We start from the raw sequence: 25309 nt of genomic DNA on the forward strand, positions 1-25309 counted from the left end.
GTTGATCTTTCTTTCATGCGGGGGGCTTCGCCCCCCGAGCCCCCCTTTTCTTTACTCTTAAGGATCACAAGAAAACCTTAACCCAACTTATTTTAAATACAACGTTGATCTTTCTTTTATGCGGGGGCTTCGCCCCCGAGCCCCCTTTGTTTGCTCTTAAAGGTTACAAGAAAACGCTAACCCAACTTATTCTAAATACTACGTTGATCTTTCTTTCATGCGAGGGGGCTTCGCCCCCGAGCCCCCTTTCTTTACTCTTAAGGATCACAAGAAAACCTTAACCCAACTTATTTTAAATACAACGTTGATCTTTTTTCATGCGGGGGCTTCGCCCCCGAGCCCCCTTTGTTTGCTCTTAAAGGTCACAAGAAAACGCTAACCCAACTTATCTTAAATACTACGTTGATCTTTCTTTCATGCGGGGGGCTTCGCCCCCCGAGCCCCCCTTTTCTAACACTTAAGAATCACAAGAAAACCTTAACCCAACTTATTTTAAATACAACGTTTATCTTTCTTTTAAGCGAGGGGCTTCGCCCCCCGAGCCCCCCTTTGTTTGCTCTTAAAGGTCACAAGAAAACGCTAACCCAACTTATCTTAAATAATACGTTGATCTTTCTTTCATGCGGGGGGCTTCGCCCCCGAGCCCCCTTTGTTTGCTCTTAAAGGTCACAAGAAAACGCTAACCCAACTTATTCTAAATACTACGTTGATCTTTCTTTCATGCGGGGGCTTCGCCCCCGAGCCCCCTTTTCTTTACTCTTAAGGATCACAAGAAAACCTTAACCCAACTTATTTTAAATACAACGTTGATCTTTCTTTTATGCGGGGGCTTCGCCCCCGAGCCCCCCTTTGTTTGCTCTGAAAGGTCACAAGAAAACGCTAACCCAATATTTTAAATACTACGTTAATCTTTCTTTTATGCGGGGGCTTCGCCCCCGAGCCCCCCCCTTTTTGTTTGCTCTTAAAGGTCACAAGAAAACGCTAACCCAACTTATCTTAAATACTACGTTGATCTTTCTTTCATGCGGGGGGCTTCGTCCCCCGAGCCCCCCTTTGTTTGCTCTTAAAGGTCACAAGAAAACGCTAACCCAACTTATTCTAAATACTACGTTGATCTTTCTTTCATGCTTCCCCCCTCAAGCCCCCCCCCCCTTTTTCTGTTCTTATCTTCCGGCACCATCATCAGGCCTTGAAACCTAATCGTAGGTATAGTTCATTACAAGACTTTTCTAAGAAGCCCAAAAACAGCTATGATACGATGTTCCATCATGTAGTTCCAGTTCATATCTTCCGGCTCCATCATCAGACCTTGAAACCTAATCGTAGTCAAAGTTCATTACAAGACTTTTCTAAGAAACCCAAAAACAGCGATGATACGATGTTCCATCATGTAGTTCCAGTTCACATCTTTCGGCTTCATCATCAGACCTTGAAACCTAATTGTAGTCAAAGTTCATTACAAGACTTTTCTAAGAAACCCAAAAACGGCTATGATACGATGTTCCATCATGTAGTTCCAGTTCATATCTTCCGACTCCATCATCAGATCAGCTCAACAGTACCATATTATTGTATTGTCATCGGAACTACATATAGCTGCCAATTTTCATTACGCTACGACTCCTGGAAGATGGTTAAATTAGCTTCCTTAGATTCCATTACATACATAGTTACATACACGACGACCTAATAAAAGCGTGTTAAAAATAGGGTTACTTCCTACATTTCATGTTCGATGTACATATGTATTTACGTGTGGAAGTCATAAGCGATTACATTGAACATCCCGTTTGGGTTAAAATTGTCCACTTCTAAACATAATTGATAAATTGACGCTCACGGCCCACTTCGAAGCACGTGTATAAGTTTTGACAACAATCCAATACCAATTTTTTCAATTCATTCAATTCAATATTTATTGATAAAACTATAATTTAACACGTCATAATAAAAACAATACATTACAATAATTATTGGTACATGAGTTACAATTCTTACACATTTACTAATCTATTGTTAATTTGTGTGTCCACCAGTGTCATGCAAGGCTTGTATACCTTAAATTTGGAAGAATTCGTTCAACGAATAGTAGGCAGCTGAGACTAGGTGTTTTTTAAGTTTAACCACAAACGCGTTATTGCTGTTCGCGTTTTTTATGTCTTGAGGGATTTGGTTGTAAATTTTCGGGCCCATTGTGTGTAGACATTTTTTAGATTTCGCTAACCGTGTGCGGGGTGGGCGAAGTTCGTTACGGTGCCTGAGGTTGTATTTAGGTTCCGTAGTATTATTCTGGAACTGTTCAATGTTTCTTCTTACTTGTTTAGCTACCTCAAGAATATAAAGGCCGGGTAATGTCAGTATTTTATTACTTTTGAACAGGTCTTTAGCTGGGTGATCCCATTTTACCCCAGCAATGACACGAATGTGCCAGTGTGCAATATGCCAGTGACACTAACAATCAAAAGTGACGTTATTGGTTGTAGAAATGTAACTTTTGAAACGACCCGCCAGGCTCAGTCGGTAGTGACCCTGCCTGCTAAGCCGTGGTCCTGGGTCCGAATCCCGGTAAGGGCATTTATTTGTGTGATGCGCACAGATATTTGTTCCTGAGTCATGGATGTTTTCTATGTATATAAGTGTGTATTTATCTATTTAAGTATGTATATCGTCGCTTAGCACCCATAGTACAAGCTTTGCTTAGTTTGGGGCTAAGTTGATCTGTGTAAGGTGTCCTCAATATTTTTTTTTTAACTGCTCGGTATCATATCGTTGTTGTATCTTTAAACCGATGTTGGAATATGACCATGATTGCAGTCGCGTTTACAATAATCTCTATTGTGGCTATTTTTAGATGAACCATTCTTCTAGGTATGACATGGTGTGACAAAACTGCGATATCTGGCTTGGCAAATAAAATCGTCGTGAATATTAGTACTTAATAGGGAACCTGCCCGTACTTAAAATAAAAATGTTATGGAGAGGCCTTTGCCCAGCAGTGGGACACATAAACGGGCTATAATTAAAAAATAAAAAATAAACTATGCACGAAATAAAGCATAGGTAAACATGGACAAGAATTATTTTTTCTCCTCACTAGCTCGGAAACACGTGTTTTGTCCTTTAATACCAGCGGGTAAAACCGCATTTTATCCACTAGTGTGTAAAGTAATTTGACCTTGAATAAAGTCAAATTAACTGCTTTAAAATTGATAAAAGTAGGTGAATCTAGTAATAAAGATAATTTACCACCTGTGGAACTACTGGAAGCAGTGATAAACACATATTTGGCATTGTAGTTTCCTCGCTATAGTGAGGGGAAAAGTTTTGTGTTACACTCGGGTGCAAATGTATTTTACTTCTCGTGTGTTAAAAAACTCGCAAGCTCAGGATTCTATTCTCGAACCACTCGCTTCGCTCGTGGTTCAACTATAGAATCCTTTCACTTGCTCGTTTTTCAATTGCACACTCGGCGTTAAAATACAACTTTGCCCCCTTGTATAACAAATAACTATTAAAGCCAATTACTATTAAATAAGTCGGATAGAAAGATAATTAAAAAAAAATTAAAAATACCCTGACATAGTGGGCCGATTTTCACGAAACATGGATTAGAACACTCCCGACTAACTCGGCTTTCAAACAAAAAAAATCTAAATCTAAATCGGTTCATCCGTTTGGGAGCTACGATGCCACACACAGACAGACAGACACACACGTCAAACTTATAACACTCCGTCGTTTTTGCGTCGGGGTTTTAAAAAGTAAATTAGTTGACCGTGACGTCACTCTACTCGATTTCACATTAATTCAATAATATCAAAGACCTATATAACTTAGTATAGACCGATAAAGTCTAAGAAAAAAACGTACCCCAAAACCATACAGAAAAAGGTACGGTGAGCTAGATAGCGATACACCTTTGGGGTACGCTCGGCTAGATGGCGCTAATATTAATATTTGACATTTTAAAACATATCAAGCTAAGAATATGGGCCAAATTGTCAAAACTGAGGTTCAAAAGTTTTAAGCCTCTGTCGAGAGATGGCAGTCTATGCACTATGATGTGATTACACATTTTACTTTGACAGTAACTCTCTTTAATACTCGATCCTCTTTGATAATATCAAAACCGCGTTCTAATCCGTTTACAGTTCTTAAAAAGAAGCTGATTTGACTAGATGGAAAATAGCCTATTAATTAGATAGCCAAATACTTACCTAAACATAAATTTGGTTATGTTTTAAAGATAACACGATATAAGTATGTAAATGGCCTCTCAAAATTATCTCCAAAAGCAGTCCTATTATTAAACATGACATTGTAGTCATGCGCGGATCCAGGAGGGGGGGGGGGTCATGGGGGTCATGACCCCCCGCTGGAGCCTAGGTTAGCCATACAAATAGACCGCGTGACCCCCTGGGGCCTGGCCCTTTACCATGTGACCCCCCCCTGGGCACGAAGCTGGATCCGCGTTTGATTGTGGTTGTCTTATGCTCTGCTACTTTTTGTATTGGGTATTTTAGATTAAGGCTATTGATAACATGAACCAGTATCAAATGTAAAAGTGCGAGTAAAAAAACATCATGGCAGTCGTAAAACCTAAATGAGCAGAAAAATATTATCCTTATGCGTAATAAATACAAGTATAGTCGGCAAATTATAGTTTTCACTAATTTACAAGCAAAATATAAGGGTAAATTGGTAAATGACACTTGGACTAAGGTACAACGGGGCAAATCTCAACTGGGGACAATTGTGACTGATCCATTTTCTCCATTATTACACTATGAGGTTGAGTTCTACATGTATCCACTGAACACGTCTACCATATATAACATTGTAAAACATGGAAAAAATGGATCAGTTACATTTGCCCCCCAGTCGGGATTTACCCCGCTGTACCGTATATTATTTTAAAACAAAACCAGCCCGTGCGCTGATCCTCTTCCTCCCGTGGGCGTCGTAGAAGTCGATTGTGTTGATATGGGTTAATTTGTGATGTAGGCGATATGGTTTGGCAACCTGTCACTAGAATATCACAATTTGGTTTCCTTTTCGGCCCCTTCATTGCCTGGAGTAACGCTGAAATTTGAGCAGTTTCATGCGTTCCCGTTTAGGAATAGTGTGCGTAGCCGAATGCCCAAATGCTTCACGATTCGCTCACGATTGGCTCACGATTCGCTCACGATTCGCTCACGATTGGCTCACGATTCGCTCACGATTGGCTCACGATTCGCTCACGATTCGCTCACGATTCGCTCACGATTCGCTCACGAGTCGCTCACGAGTCGCTCACGATTCGCTCACGATTCGCTCACAATTCGTGAGCGTTTCGTGAAGCGTTTGTGCACTCGGCTACGCACACAGGCGTGAGTTTCATACAAAATAAAATATATTTTGAGAATGAGAATGAGAATGAGAAATCGTTTATTGCCTGTTAATGTTTACATCTTTTTGTTCCCGCAGGATTGTGTCAGCTGACTTATGTCTAGGGAAGATCTGTGTAAGCTGAAGGTGTCGTGTCACGTATGAGTTAAAGACATATTTTGAATCGGTAGCTTTAGCTAACTTTTTACAAAGTTTTCTTTTTTTTTTCAATTTGTAATTTTATTGATCATGAACTACTAGCAAGACTTATTCTAAATTATAAGTTATTTTTAAATGGGCGATTCTCAGGGATGACGTTACAAAGTTACATTTCACACAGTTAGTAGGATTCTAGTTTTCGTTGCTGACTGTACACTTTGCGACAGACAGGACGAGCCAAATAAACGAGAATACGAGTAGACACAACGCAATCGTACGACCACGCGACTCAGTGACCTTACACTGATATTGTACATTACATATAGCGTCTAAGGTTTTTTAAGGAAAAAGAAAACATCTTTTTACCTGCCTACAGAAAACCAGTATCTATAGTTGTCAATCATTAAGTATAAGTAGAGTCATCCGCGAAATATACCGGGTGTTCCTTAAATCAACGCAAAAACGAAAAGGGGTAATAGGATAAAATAAAAATAAAATGTCAATTGAGATATTGGCCGCTTAAAATAAAACGTAAAGAAAAAAGTATTAAAAAAAGGATTTAGGTACACACAATTAATATATGACAATAATTCTTCGCGCCAATTAAAATAAAATGCCGTGTATTACCTGTGTAATTATTAAAATTTAATGAAATATAACACACAATTAAATTAAAAACTGTTTAGAACTCCGGCAGGCCTCGTGATAGACTGATCGTGTCAGATTGCACTACGCCATTGCAATCTGACAGGATCAGTGTCAAAAGAGAGAAAAACCCATTCGGCTACGGGATCTGTCACAAGTTCATACCTGCGTTGGTGTTACTTACCGTAGTTTACGTAAACGTGAGGGTTGGGCCTCGTTAAACGGCGAGCGGTGGCCGGCAATGTCAACACATTCACCGTAGCTGTGGGCCTGTAATGGCTATTTATCGCTAGTGTCGCTACTCTTTGCGATTTGAGTTAAACACCTATAGTATACAGGGTTTTTCTGAGCCATTACGAATATTACGACCTTCAAACCTTAAAAAAAAAGAGCATATATAGTCCTCCTCACCGATTTCGGTGACGGTGACCTCAGTAACTATGGATTACGCCTTTGGGCTCTAATATGGCTGGCCACTCTGGCCAGGCCGAACTTCGTCTTAAAGACTCATTGGCAAGTGCTACAATAGAGTTGGCCCGATTTCTATACATTTTCGGTAACAAAAAAGGAAAGTTTCATACAATCAACCTAGGACATTTTGGGAAACCTAGTGGATCTTGCTCAGCATCATGGACTCTATCATCAGCCACATTTTTTTCGAGTAATATTAACAATTAGTAGAAATAAATTTACTTATTCAAATTAATTTCTCGAATTCTGCTAGCAAAACCGAATTCTAATATAAATACAGTATAAAATGTTTATTAATAATTTACTCATTAGATGATACGTAATTGAATAATATACGATAACATTTTGTTTTATTTCACACTGGTTACTTGTTAAACTTGACCTAAGTTCATATTGATACCGATAAACGCTTCCAAAAATATAATAAGTAGCCGAATTCGCACTATCATTGTTCTACTATCTGTATGAAACCACACACATAATATTTGAAGGTTTATTTTTTTACCATTTTTTTATTTTGATATTTTTAGTAAGTTTTAGGTCAGTCCTACTGAGAATCACGACAACATTCTATCTCAATAGTGTCCCAGAAATTCCATACACTTTTGTTACTTTCCTCTTTAGTTACTTCATACGAACTATGTGGAAAATGGTAACACAATAAGAAATAATCATATAGGACACTTTTTTTCAGTTATTACGACTAAAAAAGCTAGTGACTATCGGTGAAGGAAAATCGTGAGGAAACCGGACTAAATTCTCAATAAAGTCCAGTTACCCTTCGGGGTGGAAGGTCAGATGGCACTCGCTTTCGTAAAACTAGTTCCTACGCCAAATCTTGGGATTAGTTGTCAAAGCGAACCCCAGACTCCCATGAGCCGTGGCAAATGCCGGGATAACGCAAGGAGGATGATGATGACTTGTACTTACTACATTTTTGTAATTTATATTTCTTTCTTCCACAGCTAACATAGCGATAGCCTCAACAGGCTACTCCATGGGTTGGACGTCTCCCGTTAACATCAAGCTGAAGGACGCCAACCTGACGGATTCCCCCCTACCTGCCCCCATCACCTCTGGAGAAGAAGCTTGGATCGGTTCTATTCTCACACTTGGGGCTATACTGGGTAAGTAACTATAACTAATTTGACCGACATCCTGACAATCTGACGGATTCCCCCCAACCTGCTCCCATCACCTCTGGAGAAGAAGCTATACTGGGTAAGTAATTAATATGACTAACATCCTTTGACTCTGGTAGATTCTCCCCTGCATGATCGGTTCCATCCTCATTTGGGGCTGTATTAGGTGAAGGTAGTAATCTAACGGGTTCCCCCCTACCTGACTACGTAACCTCTGGCGAAGAAGCTTGGATCGGTTCTATTCTAACACTAGGGGCTATATTGGGTAAGGAACTTTAACTAATCTGACCGACATCCTGACAATCTGACTGATTCCCACATGTGCCCCCATCACCTCTGGCGAAGAAGCTTGGATCGGTTCTATTTGGACACTAGGGGCTCGGATATTTGGTGAGTTCAGAATCTGGCCAAGATCCTGTCCATCCTCCCTGCCCCTATCACCTTTGGAGAAGATGCTTGGTTTGGTTTAATTCTGTCAGTTGGGGAACTGGGTTTGAATTTGACCAATACATACATACATACATACATATAATCACGCCTGTGTCCCATGAAGGGTTAGGCAGAGCACATGAAACTACTCAAGTTTCAGTGCCACTCTTGGCAAATAAGGGGTTTAAAGAAAACGAAACTGTGACATTGCAGTGACAGGTTGCCAGCCTCTCGCCTACGCCACAATTTACCCCATATCCCACAGTCGCCTTCTACGACACCCACGGGAAGAAAGGGGGTGGTGAAATTCTTAACCCGTCACCACACGGACCAATATGCATGGATCGAGTCCACCCTCACACTAGACGGGAAATCTGACCAATATCCTGGTAATCTAACTAATTCTCCACTTCCTGACTTTATATGAAGTATGGTTTTTGATGTCAATTTCAATATTTGTCATAACGTAAAGTATTGTTATCTAAACGTAAATATACAATAAATAAATAAATTGAAATTAAATATCTCTACCGTTCAATCAGTATTTTCATAACATAATCAAATTTCGATTCGTCTGATATCATTTGGATTTTGGAGAATTCCGATTGCATATCAGCGTATAGGCAGTTTAAAGCACGTGTTGAGTGGATGTTTCGTAATATAAGTATCAGGGTTCGCAACCAATATTACAATCGCCCTCCGTAGCATTTCTCTCTCTATCTCTCTCTCACTCCATCCCTTTTCTGTATGGGTGTGACAGAGCCACGTATCGTTGGCCAGTGTGTCAACGATTGTACTCTTGGTTCCTGGCTCAGGTAAGTATAGGTAAAGGACGGTTGTTTATATGTTTTGTTATCTAATTCTGCCGAATATTATTTGTTATTGAATTGCTGTCTTAATATGTAACGTTATCAGGGTAAAGGGACCTTATTATTGGTGGCGCTTACGTCTCGCGGAACATCGCTCATAACGCCGAAAGCGCCATCGGCAATAAGGTCCTTTACCCAGATAACGTCACATATGATTGTTAAACTGGCTAGCGCTATGTGAGTAGGTATAGAAATATCTTATCTATATAATATACAATAATAACATAATTTTCCTAAGACTACCAACGCGTGCAACGATTACGTTTATGAAAGAAGGAAAAAAAATATGTCAGGTTGTTTTCCTCAAACTCACGTTGTTATTGCAATTGTTGACCAAGTGTTCAAAAACCTTTTTTTAAATAAACTAACTTAAATTTAAATTTGACCGTCTTTCGGAGGCGAAAAACGGTCAAATTTAAATTTAAGTAAAAAAAAGCACAAATTGTACAAACCCTATGTAAGACTGGCATTAACTTCTAAAAATAACTTTATGATGTGCATTGATATTTATAATAAATTACCCGATAGATTTAAGACTTTTGACTTGTATACATTTAAAAATTCAGTTCATGATTGGCTTATAGACAAATGTTTTTATAGTTTAAAAGAATATATGGATGCTGAAAACACATAATTATTTACAATTTCATTTTAATTATTTTAATACGTTATAATTTACATTACCATATATTTTGACATGCCATGACATTTTGTAATTCTTGTATTCTTTTATTTTTATTTTATTAGTGTAAGTTATGTTAGCGTATACACCTGTAAAGGTATTGTTCAGTGGAACTGTTTTATAATATGCACCTGTACCTGCTATTGTAACCTGAATTAACATATACGCAATAAATCATTCATTCATTCATTCAAACATTGGTGTCAAATTGGAGGAGGAAAAGTGGTGGTGAAATCTTTAACCCGGCGCGGGCATCTATTGTTAACTACTTTGTCTCAGTGATCTAAAATGAATCTTGGCCTCCGAAACGAGAGATCGCCGCCTGTCCCGATCCTGCGCAGCCTCTTGCCAGTCACTGACTTGAAGCCGACGCAGATCCGCCGCCACACTGTCCTCCCAGCGACATCTGGGTTGTCCCGCCGGACGGCCACCAGCCAGTCGACCCATCAAGAACGCTCTCTAATATAATCTATCAACCTAATGTTAATATATCTATGTTAATCTATCTAATGTTGATATTTTTGTTTCCAGGCCCATTCCTCGGAGGTCCCACAGCGTCCCGAATCGGTCGCAAATGGAGTCTGATCGGATCTTCCATCCCTCTTTTCGCTGGATGGATCCTAATAGCCGCCGCTACCTCTGTCCCTTTCCTGTACGCCGGTCGCTTCATATGGGGTGTCGGCGTAGGATGGCTGTTTACCGTGTCGCCTATGTATTGCGCTGAGATTGCCACGGTAAGACCAGTTTAATCGTTTTATCTCTCTCTTGATTGCTCGATCTCTTTCTAAGGCTGGATCCTTAACAGCCGCTACTTATGCCCCTTTCTTATACGCCGGTCGGTTCACGTGGGGTGTGGGTGGCTGTCTAATGTTTATACCGTCTCGCCTATGTACTGCGCTGAGATCGCTACGGTGGCAGTTTGGTCGTGTTATCCCTTTCTTCATTAAATTCTTATAGCGGTGAGAATGGCCCAGCGTGCGTAGCCGAATGCACGAGCGATAGAGATAGATATCTACTAGCGTTTCGTTTCGTGAGCATTTCGTGAGCGTTAGTGCCATTCGGCTACGCACCCAGGACCGAGATAAGTACCTACCGCAATCGTAGAAAGACCATTGCTCAGCAGTCAGCGATCAATGGCTGATATGATGATGAATAAATTAGTGCTATTGTTTTAAGCTTTTCTATCCTTTGGATAGTAAAGTATCCGCGGACGGTCTGCAGAATTTTTGTTTTGATACTTATGCTGTGGTTAATAGTGCAATATGTTTATTCCAGGACGACAGCAGAGGTGCCCTCGGCTCATTCCTGCAAGCGTTCATCACGATCGGATTCCTCCTGGTCTACGGAATCGGCCCTTACATCTCGTACAGCGCCGTCGCGTACGTCGGTGTCGCCTTCGTGGCAGTCTTTGATTTGCTCTTCTTCTTCATGCCTGAGACACCCATGTACTATTTGTCGAAGAGTGAGTAATTGCTTACTCATTTAGAGAAGCATTGGGTGGACGGTATCCGGAAGGTTGCGGGTCACAATTGGATGAGACTAGCCCAGGACCGGGACAAGTGGCGTACTAGAAGAGAGGCCTATGCTCAGTAGTGGGTGATAAAAGTGCCATATGATGATAATGATGATGATGAAAAGCATGGCCATTTGCCAAATTTTCCCTCTTTTAAAGTTAATATGTTACAACGGTTGCAACTTTATATTTTAATATCGCACCTTTTTTAGTGCTAAGATTTGGCTGACCGTCTATACATTGTACGCATATCCTGGAATGACCCTCAATATTTGCAGACGACCGAGAATCTGCTGCCGAATGCTTGATGAAGATCCGTGGGCAATCCCGGTCCGGCGTGGAGGCTGAACTGGACGTAATGGCCAGCGATGTGGCTGCCGCCATGGCCAAGACTGCTACGGTAGGTTCTGCTGCATTTTACAACATGGAAAAATGTATTTCCTGCAAAAAGACAGCGCGAATTGACAGCATCCTAAATAGGTACCCCCTAATTCCATAAAAACTTACGGACTTGAATTAGTTTAGTTATGTTTTACCCTTTCCTCACACATGGCAGATACAACCAATCGATTGTTGGCTAGTTCACGTATTTTTTTTTTTATACTACGTCGGTGGCAAACAAGCATACGGTCCGCCTGATGGAAAGCGATCACCGTAACCTATGGACGCCTGCAACTCAAGGAGTGTCACATGCGCGTTGCCAACCCATTAGAAACTTAAGTACTTTTTGAATGATGCCCACACTAAAAGGGGAAAATCCCATCAAACATCTTCGAGAGAATTTATAAATAGGGTAAGCGAACACCAAAATAAATTGCCAACATCTTTCTGTTTTACTCCAATTAAGGCGTAATTACTTACAAAGACAGAGAAAGGTGCCTACAATTGCGAACTTCTATGTTCACGTTAAACTGTGTGATGTTGAGATTTTCACCGACCAATCCTTGATGACATTTCCGAAGTAAATTTGAATCTTGAAGTTTCATCGTTTTCTAAAACTGCTTTCAGATCATGGACGTGTTCCGTGGCAGCAACTTCAAGGCGTTCTACATCTCTTGCGCGCTGGTGTTCTTCCAGCAGTTCTGCGGTATCAACGCAGTTCTTTTCTACATGACCAACATCTTTGAGGCTGCCGGATCTGGTCTTGATTCGTCTATTGCTACTATTATTATTGGAGCTGTACAGGTTTGTATTATTTCAAGAAAATTCATAGCGTATGATAAAAATTTTATGGTTTGATTGTTCTGTGGTATCAAAGCTATTATGTTTGACTCTTTTGTTGTCATCATCATTATTGGAGCTATGCAAGATTGTATTGGTACATAGATCAAGCACCTTTACTTCTTGGTTTTATTTTTCTGCGATATCAACGACATTCTCTTCTACAAGTTCATTCTAGCTTGTATTCACAGTAAAACAGTATCTTACATATTTTTAATATGACAACCTGTTATAATCGAAAACGCGAAGGTAATTTTTACAAGAAGATCGTCAATTTCGGATATATTTAAACAATCTTGATTAGGTAGTTATATTATATCCAACACACCCTTAACCTATAATCTTGTTCCAAGATCAGCTAAGCCTAAAGTTACAGTTCTGGGCTTTATGTAATAATTATGTTATTGTTTCTTTGGGCTCATAATAACAGGCAAAATAAAAATAATACATAATTTGCTGAGGTCACCGTCGTCGAAACCGATGAGGACTATTATATATTGCCATGTTTGTGCAGGTGGGCGCTTCCTTCGTGACGCCATTCGTCGTGGACCGGCTGGGGCGACGCATGCTACTCTTGTTCTCGGCCTGTGGTACTACTATTGGTCTGGTAAGTTTTTTGCTTTTCTTCCAAGTTGGCGGCAAAGCATATAGCGCGCCCAACGACAAGTGGTCACCGTGGCATGCATCTATTAGGGGACAGCCTTAAGAGGATGGCATGCAACATCATGTCATTGCTAATCCTTTTAAATTCTGGACACACCTTATAAGAGAAACCCGAGCACCCTCCATTGGAAGACACTCCTTTTAAATCGCCCAGTAAAAGTTTTTTTCAATTGAGACAGAATGCAATGCATTCCGGTTTCTTTTCCCAAATATTGACACAGTTGCAATGATGTGATAACTAAGACTCCTTTCCGAGAGGCTACAGAGATGAATGAAAAAAAAAGAGGAACCCAGCTGCTCTGCTAAATATTGAATATTTCTGTTGTTCAGTTTTTCAACAACCTTTGTGTTTCCAGGTCCTTCTCGGCATGTTCTTCCTCCTGGATGAGCTGGATAGCCCCGTGGTATCCAGCATCGGATTCCTGCCCATCCTGTCGCTCGTGGTCTTCATAGTGACCTATTGCGTGGGTCTCGGCCCGCTGCCTTGGGCGGTGATGGGAGAGCTATTCCCGATCGAAGTCAAAGCACAAGCAGCTCCCATAGCCACTGCTTTCTGCTGGACGCTGTCCTTCCTGGTCACTAGGTAGGTTACCAGCACTTACCGGATCTGTTTATACAGATGTAGACAAAAGCCCTGCTGACTGGACGAGTTGGCGAGCTCCGTGGTCTCCAGCATCGGTTTCCTGCCCATCCTGTCGCTCGTGGTCTTCATAGTGACCTACTGCGTGGGTCTCGGTCCGCTGCCGTGGGCTGTCATGGGCGAGTTGTTCCCGATCGAAGTTAAAACGCAAGCAGCTCCCATAGCCACTGCCTTCTGCTGGACGCTGTCTTTCCTGGTCACAAGGTAAGTTACCAGCACTTACCGGATCTGTTTATACAGATGTAGACAAAAGGCCTGCTGACTGGACGAGTTGGATAGCCCCGTGGTCTCCAGCATCGGTTTCCTGCCCATCCTGTCGCTCGTGGTCTTCATAGTGACCTATTGCGTGGGTCGCGATCCGCTGCCGTGGGCTGTCATGGGCGAGCTGTTCCCGATCGAGGTCCAGGCACACCTCTGCCACTGGCGATCACATATATGAATGAGGCGCGTTTCTACGCACACAGTCTAAGCTCGTGTAGGTGAACGCGTACCATGCTTGTATGAGTGAGATATGACAGGTCGACTGGTCGCGTTTTTGACAGACGGTAACTGAGGTAGCCAAGAGCGGGTGGGCGGCACTTTCAGCGGGGAGCGGGAGTGGCCATACTGTACAATAGTATACTCTTTTTTATACTGTGGTGAAGGCACAGGCAGCTCCCATAGCCACTGCCTTCTGCTGGACGCTGTCCTTCTTGGTCACTAAGGCGGGTTAGCCGTTGGCTCGAAAGGCTGCTCCTTACATAGACGTTGAATGTAGACAAAAACTGTAAAGAATAATACTAGAAAGAGTAGAAAGCTTAATTTGCATGGCATATTTCATTGGCATTATCTTCAATGTCGGGCTGCGTCTGACCCTACGGGGACAAGTGCACTGTTGCATGTAAGAGCGCGCTTAGCACGCTTGAATGCCGGGCTTCACCAGACCTTACTGTGTAATAACCTAACCACAAAATTAAAATTTTGAAAAAAACTCCAATCGCGACCTAGCTTAGTGGACCGATTTTCATGAAACATGGCTAAGGACACTCCCGACTAACTCAGCTTTCAAACACCCCGTCGTTTTTGCGTCGGGGGTTAAAAAGTACCACCGTCTACTCATGCGGTGTCTCATGGCTCTCACTATTCCAATAACTGTCATAGTAACAAAGCATGGTTGTTCCAGATACTTCGGCCCCATCTCTGAGGTGTTGGGCATGTACGTAGCCTTCTGGATCTTCGGTGTCTGCTGCATTATCGCCTTCTTCTTCACGCTGTTCCTGGTGCCCGAGACCAAGGGCAAGAGCTTCGCGGAGATTCAGGAGATGCTCTCTGGGAAGTAAGTTAAAGCTTAGACCATAGATAACTGGACTAGCCTTTCAGTAACTTTTCTACGCTATTCGATGTGCAAAATTTTGCAACCCGTGGGATTTCAAAACCTTCGTATTCTGGTAAAATCGTAAAAATAACACTGGTTATCTTACAGATTTACTTGTAATTTTGTAGTCAGATCTGTCTGACACGTTCTAAACTCCGAAGGTGTTTTGAATAGCTCACGCACATGGATATATATTAATCCCCCTTATTTATAAACGTTCTCTTTAGGACGTATTGGTGTGATAGAAAGGGACAAACGAACTTTATCGGCTCGATAACTCTAGTGAACGTTTATGAATATGGGGTTAAGTATATTCATTTCCATGTCTGTGTGTGCGCCAAAATTAGAAAGAGATAACATAATTATATTCTTTTGAGTATGTGTTTCTTCGTACCTTTACCTAAAACTGTGCCAAAATTCACTTATACATAGATTGTTTTTCTGCTTTTTGTTTTCATTTGGTGAGCTATAGAATCGTCCCACGATGTCTGCAATGATTTTTATAGCCCCGCCTCTGCAAGATTTAATAAACGTCACAATTTCAACAAAACTGACGTTTAAAACAGCATCTGCACTGGCGTGGCTGTGAAAATCGTTAAAACTTATCGTGGGTTAAACTATACCTCATAGATATAGAGGGGAAGGAAATTCTTGGAATAAAATTTGGAACTGGAGGGAGCTGAACATATCGAAATTCCTCTCTATACCTTTTTGTTGCTTGTCCTCAAATACTCGTACAATTTACAATACTAGAAAAATATAGACGGTGAACCAAATGTTGGTACTACAAAATGGCGCGAAAATTGTTTAGGTATAGGAATTACGCCTTCGCCCCGACATTGTCGAACAATTTTTAAGTGTTATGGTTCGTCGATGGTTCTGCCAAGTTGCCAACGTCAAGGTTTAGGAAGGCATGAGTTTTATGAAGACAATTGGCTAGTGACCACTACGCTTTTCAAATTTGCCGCTTTTTTAGTGCCAAGAATAGGGATGACGACTACATAAAAAATAGCATTCTGTTTAGTCCGTCAGTTAGATCGTTCAAAAATATTAAACACATATTTTTCACTTTTTCTAATTAATGAAAAAATACAAAGATATAGAGCATCAAAGTTCCGGAGTGGGGGCTTGTGACGTCACTTCACTTCTAAGTAAAAGTTTTATTGTAGGTACAATAAAACTTTTACTTACTAGGTAGGTTTTACTAGGTAGGCGTGACGTCACGCGAAACTTCAACGCACTGTACCGTCGTTATTTTCCGTTTAGGTACGAGAAAAAAGAAAAAATACGTGTCTAAAACTATTTGATAATCTAACTGTCGGACTAATTAGTTTTTTTTTTAGTCGTCTCGCCTATTGGTTGACCTTCTATAAATACTAATAAAAGAATTTAATACCAGTCGGCTGGCTTGAGAATCGGGAATTGACTCCAGTATCTACTGAAGATGCTCGGAGAAGCGAAACGTGACAAGATTTATACTCGTATTGGTGGTGGTTCGTTGTTTTCTTTGTTTTTCATTGCGTGCATGGCAACATTAAGGCCCACTTGCACCAACCACTTAACTCAGGTTTAAAAAAAAATCATTTATTTCAGACCTTGAGCCCATATTAAAATAAAACAAATAACACAAATTAATTTAAAATGAAATGTAAAATTAATAGTTATTTGTTATACAAGGGGGCAAAGTTGTATTTTAACACCGAGTGTGGAATTGAAAAACGAGAAAACGAGCAAGTGAAAGGAGTCTATAGTTGAACCACGAGCGAAGCGAGTGGTTCGAGAATAGAATCCTGAACTTGCGAGTTTTTTAACACACGAGAAGTAAAATACATTTGCACCCGAGTGTAACACAAAACTTTTCCCCTCACTATAGCGAGGAAACTATAACGCAAAAAATGCGTTTATCACTGCTTCCAACAGTTCCACAGGTGGTAAATCATCTTTATTACTAGATTCACCTACTTTTATCAATTTTAAAGCAGGTAATTTGACTTTATTCAAGGTCAAATTACTTTACCCACTAGTGGATAAAATGCGTTTTTACCCGCTGGTATTAAAGGACAAAACACGTGTTTCCGAGCTAGTGAGGGGAAAATTAAATTAGATGTTTAGTGGGCTGTCATCTGTCAAATTCCATATAAAATGGTGGGTTAACCCTCGCAAATTGCACCCTGTGCAAATTGGCAGGGAGTAAAAGCCAAAGCAGGAAAAAAACCCTCGGGGTAACCCATCATTTTCGTTGGTGCAAGTGGCCCTAACTGCATTTGCTTTGTAGTCGCATTTTTCTACTTTGAATGTCGCATAATAACGCTTGAATAAATTTAAGAGATTATTATTCAAATAGCTTGCTAATACAATAAGTCATAATTATAATATAATAATTTTACCTTCCAATAAAATTGTTATTATTTTGCCTGGTATATCCGAGGTCTTTATAGAGTACGTCGTAGACGTCGCATCGGACCGGTAGATGGCGCCATCGTTCGTTGTAAGTCGCTCCGGCGTCACACCGCCGCGATGTTGGTAGTCCCGTTTTTCCCCACCTGCAACACAAGGCTCCCCGCGCCCCGACCCGCCACCAGCCACCCTCATTGTTGAGGAGAAGTGCCGACGGTATATTAAGCCTACCAGGAAGGCATCACTCAGACCTCGGATATACCAGGCAAAATAATAACAATTTTATTGGAAGGTAAAATTATTATATTATTTGTGCCGTTTGTATATCCGAGGTCTTTATAGAGACCTGTTTATTATCTCCTGGTGGCGAGTCAGCTGGCGCGCAAGCCTTTGGTAGCCCTATTGGCATAGCATAGAAGAATAAGTGAATCAGTTGTTGAACCGATTTGACAGATGTATCAGTCGAAATAGCCTTCGATCCGCGAATATCTCGGTGCCAGAAACGCCTAAAGAGATTTTCGTGATGACGTTTAGCTTTAGTCAGCGAATAGTTAGAGAAATGACATTATTATACATCGCAGATCAAAACCAAAAAAGATGTAGGCGAGGCTGACTTGAACAAGATACAAAAACCTTAGATACACTATTATTATTAACAGACACGTTATTTTATCAGGTTATAAACCCAATTTCAGACACAGAGTGTGGAAATTAACTGTAAAAGTAGTGTAACTATCTGTACTGTAGCAGGGTAACGTAATTGATACTGCTTTTGTCAACCCTTCGTAAAAATTATCTAAATCAATATTAGCTTTGATATGACTATTTAAAGTCCAACGTCTTACGTCCATATCAAACACAGAAAAAGGTCATCACTCACGCGCCCAAGGGCTATTTGTTACAATACTGGTATTTTCGATCAGACTATTTCGCGTCAAGCGAGCGCGGTTGCAAGCGAGACTCCTGAACTCTGAACTCTTTTTAGTGGGGGCATTTGAGGATACCGATCGCTCGGTAAAACTAGCCTAGAAGATGAAAAGTACGAGCGCTGTCGATTGCTACTACACTGGACGGAGGTATCAGTCGATTTCTTCAAGTCAGTCATTGACTCTTAGGGTAATCCATTACCAAATCCAAAACCCGATGCGACGGATTTCTACTTCGTGCAATGAAGGTCGACAGAGTAGACTGAGAGGTGGAGACGTCCGTGTCGCATCGCTGGTGGTTGCTGAACACGTCGTGGTAGCAGGTCAAGGGGTGAATTAAAACACCGCCACACATGCGCGCTTTAAGAGCGTAGGCGGAGCGCAATAATGGCGGTGCACCGCACAAACGCTGGCGTTGCGCCCAGTGGGCGCTAGCGGGAACTAACGAGCGCTGATTGCGAGCGCAACGCGCGCGGGACGCGAGCGGAATGCACGCGCATTCAGCGCGCTGATAGCGTAGCGTTAGCGCTATGTGTGGCGGAGGCTTAATACGTACCGTTGTACGACGTAATGCAGGGCTCTCGCAGACGAAGAGGTACGATGACGGGCGAAGCAGAAGAAGGCGAGGTCACCGAAGGTCACTTACTTGGCTCCCAGGGGGTGCATACTGACCTCGTACTACAGTCTGTTGGAGTCAGCAGTTACTGTCGTAGTTACTCGTAACAGAAGAGATGTAATCCTGCCATCGTACAGCATAACATAACATACAACCGAACTGTGCATAGCATATAGTGCTATGCGAACCTTAATCCGGCTGCATGTCACTTCAGTCGCTAGCGCCACCGCCTGTTGAAGATTATTTTCCATCGGAAGAGCTTTACTTCGTACAATGTTCCGATTATTGAAGATCTTATCGGGCTGCAGATGCAAGCAAAACAGGGGCGATTGGCCTACAGCTATCGGCAGCTGTACGAGGTAATGCTGGAAACTGCAGCGGTGCAACCTTCCTCTGTAGACTACGAAAGTTGTGAAATTGATGAAATCAGGTTCAACGATCGAATCAAGCACTATATTAATTCAGTATAGTCGAGCCAGATGATAACTACTGAAGTCCTCCTGAGTTCCTGGCCCCTTTCGCTTTGAGCTGGAATCTCAAGTTCACTAAGGCGAAGCGGGTTTATTTTTCCCAATTTGTTTATTAGAGGCTCGGCGAATAAGTTAATCTCTCGAATGGACAGTGGGCGCCACAAGCCTCCGGGAAATCGTCGTGTACTTGGAACCCCCGCGGCCAGATTACCGATCGGTTTTGGTGTCCACCCGGTAAACAGACGCACGCTCAGGATGCAGGACGCTGGCTCGAATTCAGATCTGGACATTCTGAAAGAGATTTTTTTTTTATTCAGTGCGGCTCCTCGTCCGGTTATTGACGTCTTACCTCGTTCAACTATGGGTGTCCAAACCACGTTAGGACGTAGCATCTTTAGAATTTATCTGTTCTCACTTCGGCGACGGAGGAGTCCTTGGTCAAAATAGAGTGTAAATACTGTCGTACTTCACGGGAACTGGAAAGAGAAGAGTGGATACCATAGTGTACGGGATGTCAGCTGATAGCGGCGCCCGGCGTCACATTGGAGGGTAGTATCAGCCTGGTCAGCAGCGATACCGTAGCAGACGGAGCCTGGATAGTCGTGGTCGTAGCACCATTGTAGGGGAAGACAGTGTTCGCGGTGAGCGTGACATCTTAGGCGCGACGGGCGTTATCAGCGTGGCGGCTAGCAGCACCAAGGGCCCACATCAGCAATCTTACCAGCTTGTCACTGCAGCAGACGCTGTTATGTTCGGCGGTGAGATTGAGACGGCCGTCGTCAGCTCGAAAGGCGTCTCGATGCCCTGTCGCGTCACGCAGTATCGTGCTCAGTGACCCTCTCGAGGTCGCCGCCGTCAGCGCGGGAGGCACCGGCGCCAGCGTGGCAGTCAGCTACATCGGTGAACAGCATCAACAGAGTTCGCGGCGTCGTCACGGCAAACGTGGCAGGAAAATTAGCGACGCCTTCGCGGCAGCCGCAGTATTGCGCTCGGTGGCGCGATGAAGGTCGCCGCGTCTGCAATCTTACCTCGTGCGATCGAGGCGACATCAAGGCGCCAGCATCAGCGTGTCGGCCGTCGACACCGGTGGAAAACTTCAAGTAGCTTGCGGCGTTGTCACGGCAGACGCAGCAGAAGGATTGCGACGCCTGTGCAGCGGTTAACAGTATTACGCTCCGCATCACCACTGAAGCGCCAGCATAAGCGTGGCGCCCAGCAATACTGGTGGACAGCTTCAGCAGGATCACGGCGTTGTCATGGCAGATGAGCTCGCTGCATCACCATCGAGGCGCCAGCATAAGCGTGGCGGCCAGCGATACTGGTGGACAGCTACAGCAGGTGGACAGTCAGCAGGATCGCGGCGTTGTCACGGCAGACGAACGCTCTGCATCACCATCGAGGCGCCAGCATAAGCGTGGCGGCCAGCGATACTGGTGGACAGCTACAGCAGGTGGACAGTCAGCAGGATCGCGGCGTTGTCACGGCAGACGAACGCTCTGCATCACCATCGAGGCGCCAGCATAAGCGTGGCGGCCAGCGATATTGGTGGACAGCTTCAGCAGGATCGCGGCGTTGTCAAGGCAGACGCACGCTCTGCATCACCATCGAGGCGCCAGCATAAGCGTGGCGGCCAGCGATACTGGTGGACAGCTTCAGCAGGATCGCGGCGTTGTCACGGCAGACGAACGCTCTGCATCACCATCGAGGCGCCAGCATAAGCGTGGCGGCCAGCGATATTGGTGGACAGCTTCAGCAGGATCGCGGCGTTGTCAAGGCAGACGCACGCTCTGCATCACCATCGAGGCGCCAGCATAAGCGTGGCGGCCAGCGATACTGGTGGACAGCTTCAGCAGGATCGCGGCGTTGTCACGGCAGACGAACGCTCTGCATCACCATCGAGGCGCCAGCATAAGCGTGGCGGCCAGCGATACTGGTGGACAGCTTCAGCAGGATCGCGGCGTTGTCACGGCAGACGAACGCTCTGCATCACCATCGAGGCGCCAGCATAAGCGTGGCGGCCAGCGATACTGGTGGACAGCTTCAGCAGGATCGCGGCGTTGTCACGGCAGATGAGCGCGCTGCATCACCATCGAGGCGCCAGCATAAGCGTGGCGGCCAGCGATATTGGTGGACAGCTTCAGCAGGCTCGCGGCGTTGTGGCGGGGGCAGAAGGTGGCCGCGCTGGTAGCCTGCGTATTGACGACTGATCACTAACGGCACGGCGCTCGCGTCGGGGCAGCAGCAGACATACTTACAGCGTCGCACGCGGCGCCTATGCGGCGGCCACAACGTTGTTCGGCGGCACCGCAGAGATGGCCATCGTTAACGAGGAGGTAACTTCTACGCAACCTCGGCGGCGCCGACGCGGCGGACAACACTGCCGCGGTCAGCGGCGCTATCGCAGCGCTACAGTAAGTTTCGGCGCCGACACGTGGCTTGGGGCCTCCGCACCGAATCGGAAACCGAACATGTTCTTTCTAAAATAATATGAATCTGCTCACCCATTCGTCGGAGAAATTCAAACCTCCTCGGAGCGCGGTATTCCTCCACCGCGCCCTCCGCCGCCGCCGCCGCCGCCGCCGCCGCAGCCCGCAGGTCGCGCAGCCCGCGGTCGCGAAGCACGTAGTCCCCGGAGCACGTGGTCCCAGGCGGAGCAACTTACCTACGTTACCGCTTATATTCTAGCGCGAAACTTTTAATACGCGGATAACACTTCCTACTTTAGTCTCGGAAATGCGAATAGTTTAAAAAGAAAACTGATTAACGGTAACGATTTTTGCAGCATGGAACTTTCTTACAAAAAAGTGGGTAGAATCATAAAGCACCGCTCGTTCATTTCTATAGTGAGAACCTCGAAAGACGAATAATGATCGCTAGCGAGGCATAATATATCTCATTATTCAAGACGAACGAGCGTAAATTAAAAGGGAAGAAAGAATTGACGGATGAAATTGAAAAATTTCATAATTCCGAAACGTTATAAGCCACTTTTTTAAATAAAAACACGAATAACTCTGGTTTGACCAGAAATAGAAACTAAAAGATTAATTTCGAGACACCATGCTGTAAAAATGTTCGAACGGAATACGCGACAACCGGTCACTTCGGCGTTCGACGAAACAATGAGGGTGGCTGGTGGCGGGTCGGGGCGCGGGGAGCCTTGTGTTGCAGGTGGGGAAAAACGGGACTACCAACATCGCGGCGGTGTGACGCCGGAGCGACTTACAACGAACGATGGCGCCATCTACCGGTCCGATGCGACGTCTACGACGTACTCTATAAAGACCTCGGATATACAAACGGCACAAATAATAAATCTAAATTAGTAAGATATGTCGATCTATTTTGCAAGTAGGTACGTAACTAAATATGTAGTTTACTAAGTTGTTACAAAAGTAATTATTTAAAATAGGTAAATAGACTACATACATGGTAAATGGAATAAATAATTTATTGTAAATCTACGGGTATGTCCAATTCTCTAGTTTAGTTCCAAAATGTATCAATTATTAGCAAGAATTTACTTATAGAAGTAACCTATAGACATAATTAACAAGATCCTTTATTTTATTCACTTCATGAATCATGTACAATTGTACATACAATAGGTTTCTAGACAGTCAACAAGCTAACTTTCTTAATTTATTCTTAATTTTCTTTCAGGCCATCCAAAGGGAAGGCGTAACCTCTCTACAGCAGAATAAGTCAAGCTATTTTCCACCGGCTGGCAACACCAGAAAGCGCCAACTTATATTTGCGGTCGGTCAAGTTATGAGACGACGCAAATACGCTTCTAGCCCTTTGACAAAACAACTAGTTCCTATTTCTTCAGCAGCAAAGTTATGATGGCAGCTCTCCTAGTGACATACAGTGCGACATGAAATCGTATAAATAAAGGTTTATTCATATAAAATTGTTGCCATATTAAGGTGATTTAAGGTAGTGGGGGAAGATTGAAGGGATTCTGTTGCAGGGTAAGATAGAAAATCACCATATAGACAGATAAAGTCCAAGAAAAAAGTACCTCAGAACCATCAATATACCTATGCTCGCCTAGATGGCGCTACAACTTTGGTTGACTCTCAGCTAGATGGCACTAATATAAATATTTGAAAACTTTAACACATATCAAGTCAAAAATATGGGCCAAATTGTCAAAACTGTCGTTCAAAAGTTTTAAGACTTAAGCCTGTGTCGAGAGATGGCAGTCTATGCACTGTGACTACAGCAACTCGGTATACCTATATACTATATAGGTACTCGATCCTCTTTGGTTATACTGAACCTATTTCATCTTATCCCTTAAGAAAAACGCTCAATCTTTCCCCACCTTACCTTATGTTAAAAAATATACCTACAGTCGTACTTTATGTTTTTCGTGACATATTCGGCCTCGCCGTTAGTTAAAGCTACTTTGTTGTGTTTTATATAAAGTTTATATTTAAAAGTTGTTATGAGAGTGCGTATTATGTTTTAGCAATATTATAATAGTCCTAATTATAATAGACCAATATTTTCACTTACATTTCGTCGATACCTTCTTACTGAATTGTTACTATGACTTCTGAAAGATGAACAAAAAACTTTACACACAATATAGAGTTTATGGCATGTACGAATTTATACTTTTTAATACTAACTAATTTCGATTGAAAATTATGTAAATATACTAAATATTATATCATATAGATTACTATTAAAAAAAAATATTTTTAAGTGTTGTAGGTACATATGAGTACAACGAATAGGTCAGACTACATGAAATGTGATATAAATGAAAAATAATGGGTAAAAATCCTGTCAAAACTTTTTTTATATTTCAAAAAGCCAGTGCCATTACCAGTGATTTTTGTAGGTGCCATTTTGAAGGGATTTTTACTCATAAAAGTTAAGTAAGTTATAATTTATAAATTATATATAATGTTAAAATTAAGTTTTTAATTGACAGCTTGATCGAAGAGTCGACTTATTTCTGATAATATTTTATATTAAATTATCTGATAATATTTATATTAAATTATCCGAATTTAACATTGTTTATAATATTCGGATGTATGTGACTTCGATTTCATGCTGTTAGTAATGTTATTCTGTTGACAAATAAAAGTTTTTATAATTTCATTCATTGTTTTTATTTTCACCATGCCTTAACCCATATATGCCCATAGGGTCGTTTTCGACCCACTGCTGAAAACACGCTACTACTCATTCAAATAAGTAGGAGAATGAGGTTGTCACCTCAAAAAATAGGAGAAAATATATATGTGTTGGGCACATAAGGGTTAACTGTCGTACGGCTCGTACCACAATGAAATCAATTAATAACAAAAGTTCAGAATACAGATGTATCGCAAAATATTTTGACACGAACGTATTGTTATTTCAGTCTCAGTACAAAAAGTAGGTACTAACGTCAACCGAACTAGCACGACAAGTTCATGTCAAGTACGTAAAAACACGAAGGAAAAACGTTTCGTACTACATCTGCACCCACCCTTAACTAGGTTCATTTTGAGTCATTCTTTTAATCTCTTAGGGCGAGTTGCATCGACCACATTTGACACACATCATCGTCACGCTGCAGAGGTCTATGGAACTTCCCATACTATAAAATTTACCGAATGCTTCAACGGTGACAGACGGTTTGGTCACAGAATAATAAAGAGTACTGTCGTACAGTATGGCCACTCCCGCTCCCCGCTGAAAGTGCCGCCCACCCCCTCTCGGTTACCTCACAGTTACCGC

The 25309-nt window shown here is 42.6% G+C and overlaps 1 protein-coding gene across 2 annotated transcripts in view; it reads left to right on the forward strand.

Annotated features, from left to right (window-relative positions):
- LOC125238252 (facilitated trehalose transporter Tret1-like) overlaps positions 1-24126 on the forward strand; it is an 88878-nt gene extending 64752 nt beyond the window's left edge. Inside the window, exons 3-12 of one of the 2 annotated variants that reach the window (XM_048145527.1) lie at positions 7608-7769; positions 10296-10498; positions 11040-11226; positions 11556-11677; positions 12286-12462; positions 13013-13105; positions 13518-13555; positions 13817-14005; positions 14964-15116; positions 23228-24126. In XM_048145527.1, coding sequence (XP_048001484.1) covers positions 7608-7769; positions 10296-10498; positions 11040-11226; positions 11556-11677; positions 12286-12462; positions 13013-13105; positions 13518-13555; positions 13817-14005; positions 14964-15116; positions 23228-23249 — 1346 coding nt within the window. In that variant the 3' untranslated portion in view covers positions 23250-24126. Of the gene's footprint in view, positions 1-7607; positions 7770-10295; positions 10499-11039; positions 11227-11555; positions 11678-12285; positions 12463-13012; positions 13106-13517; positions 13745-13816; positions 14006-14963; positions 15117-23227 lie in introns of both variants that reach the window. The other variant, XM_048145526.1, reaches the window with a different exon arrangement.
- The last annotated feature ends 1183 nt before the right edge of the window (positions 24127-25309 follow it).

Source organism: Leguminivora glycinivorella, chromosome 23 (genome assembly GCF_023078275.1).
Source record: "Leguminivora glycinivorella isolate SPB_JAAS2020 chromosome 23, LegGlyc_1.1, whole genome shotgun sequence".
NCBI classification, from domain to species: domain Eukaryota; kingdom Metazoa; phylum Arthropoda; class Insecta; order Lepidoptera; family Tortricidae; genus Leguminivora; species Leguminivora glycinivorella.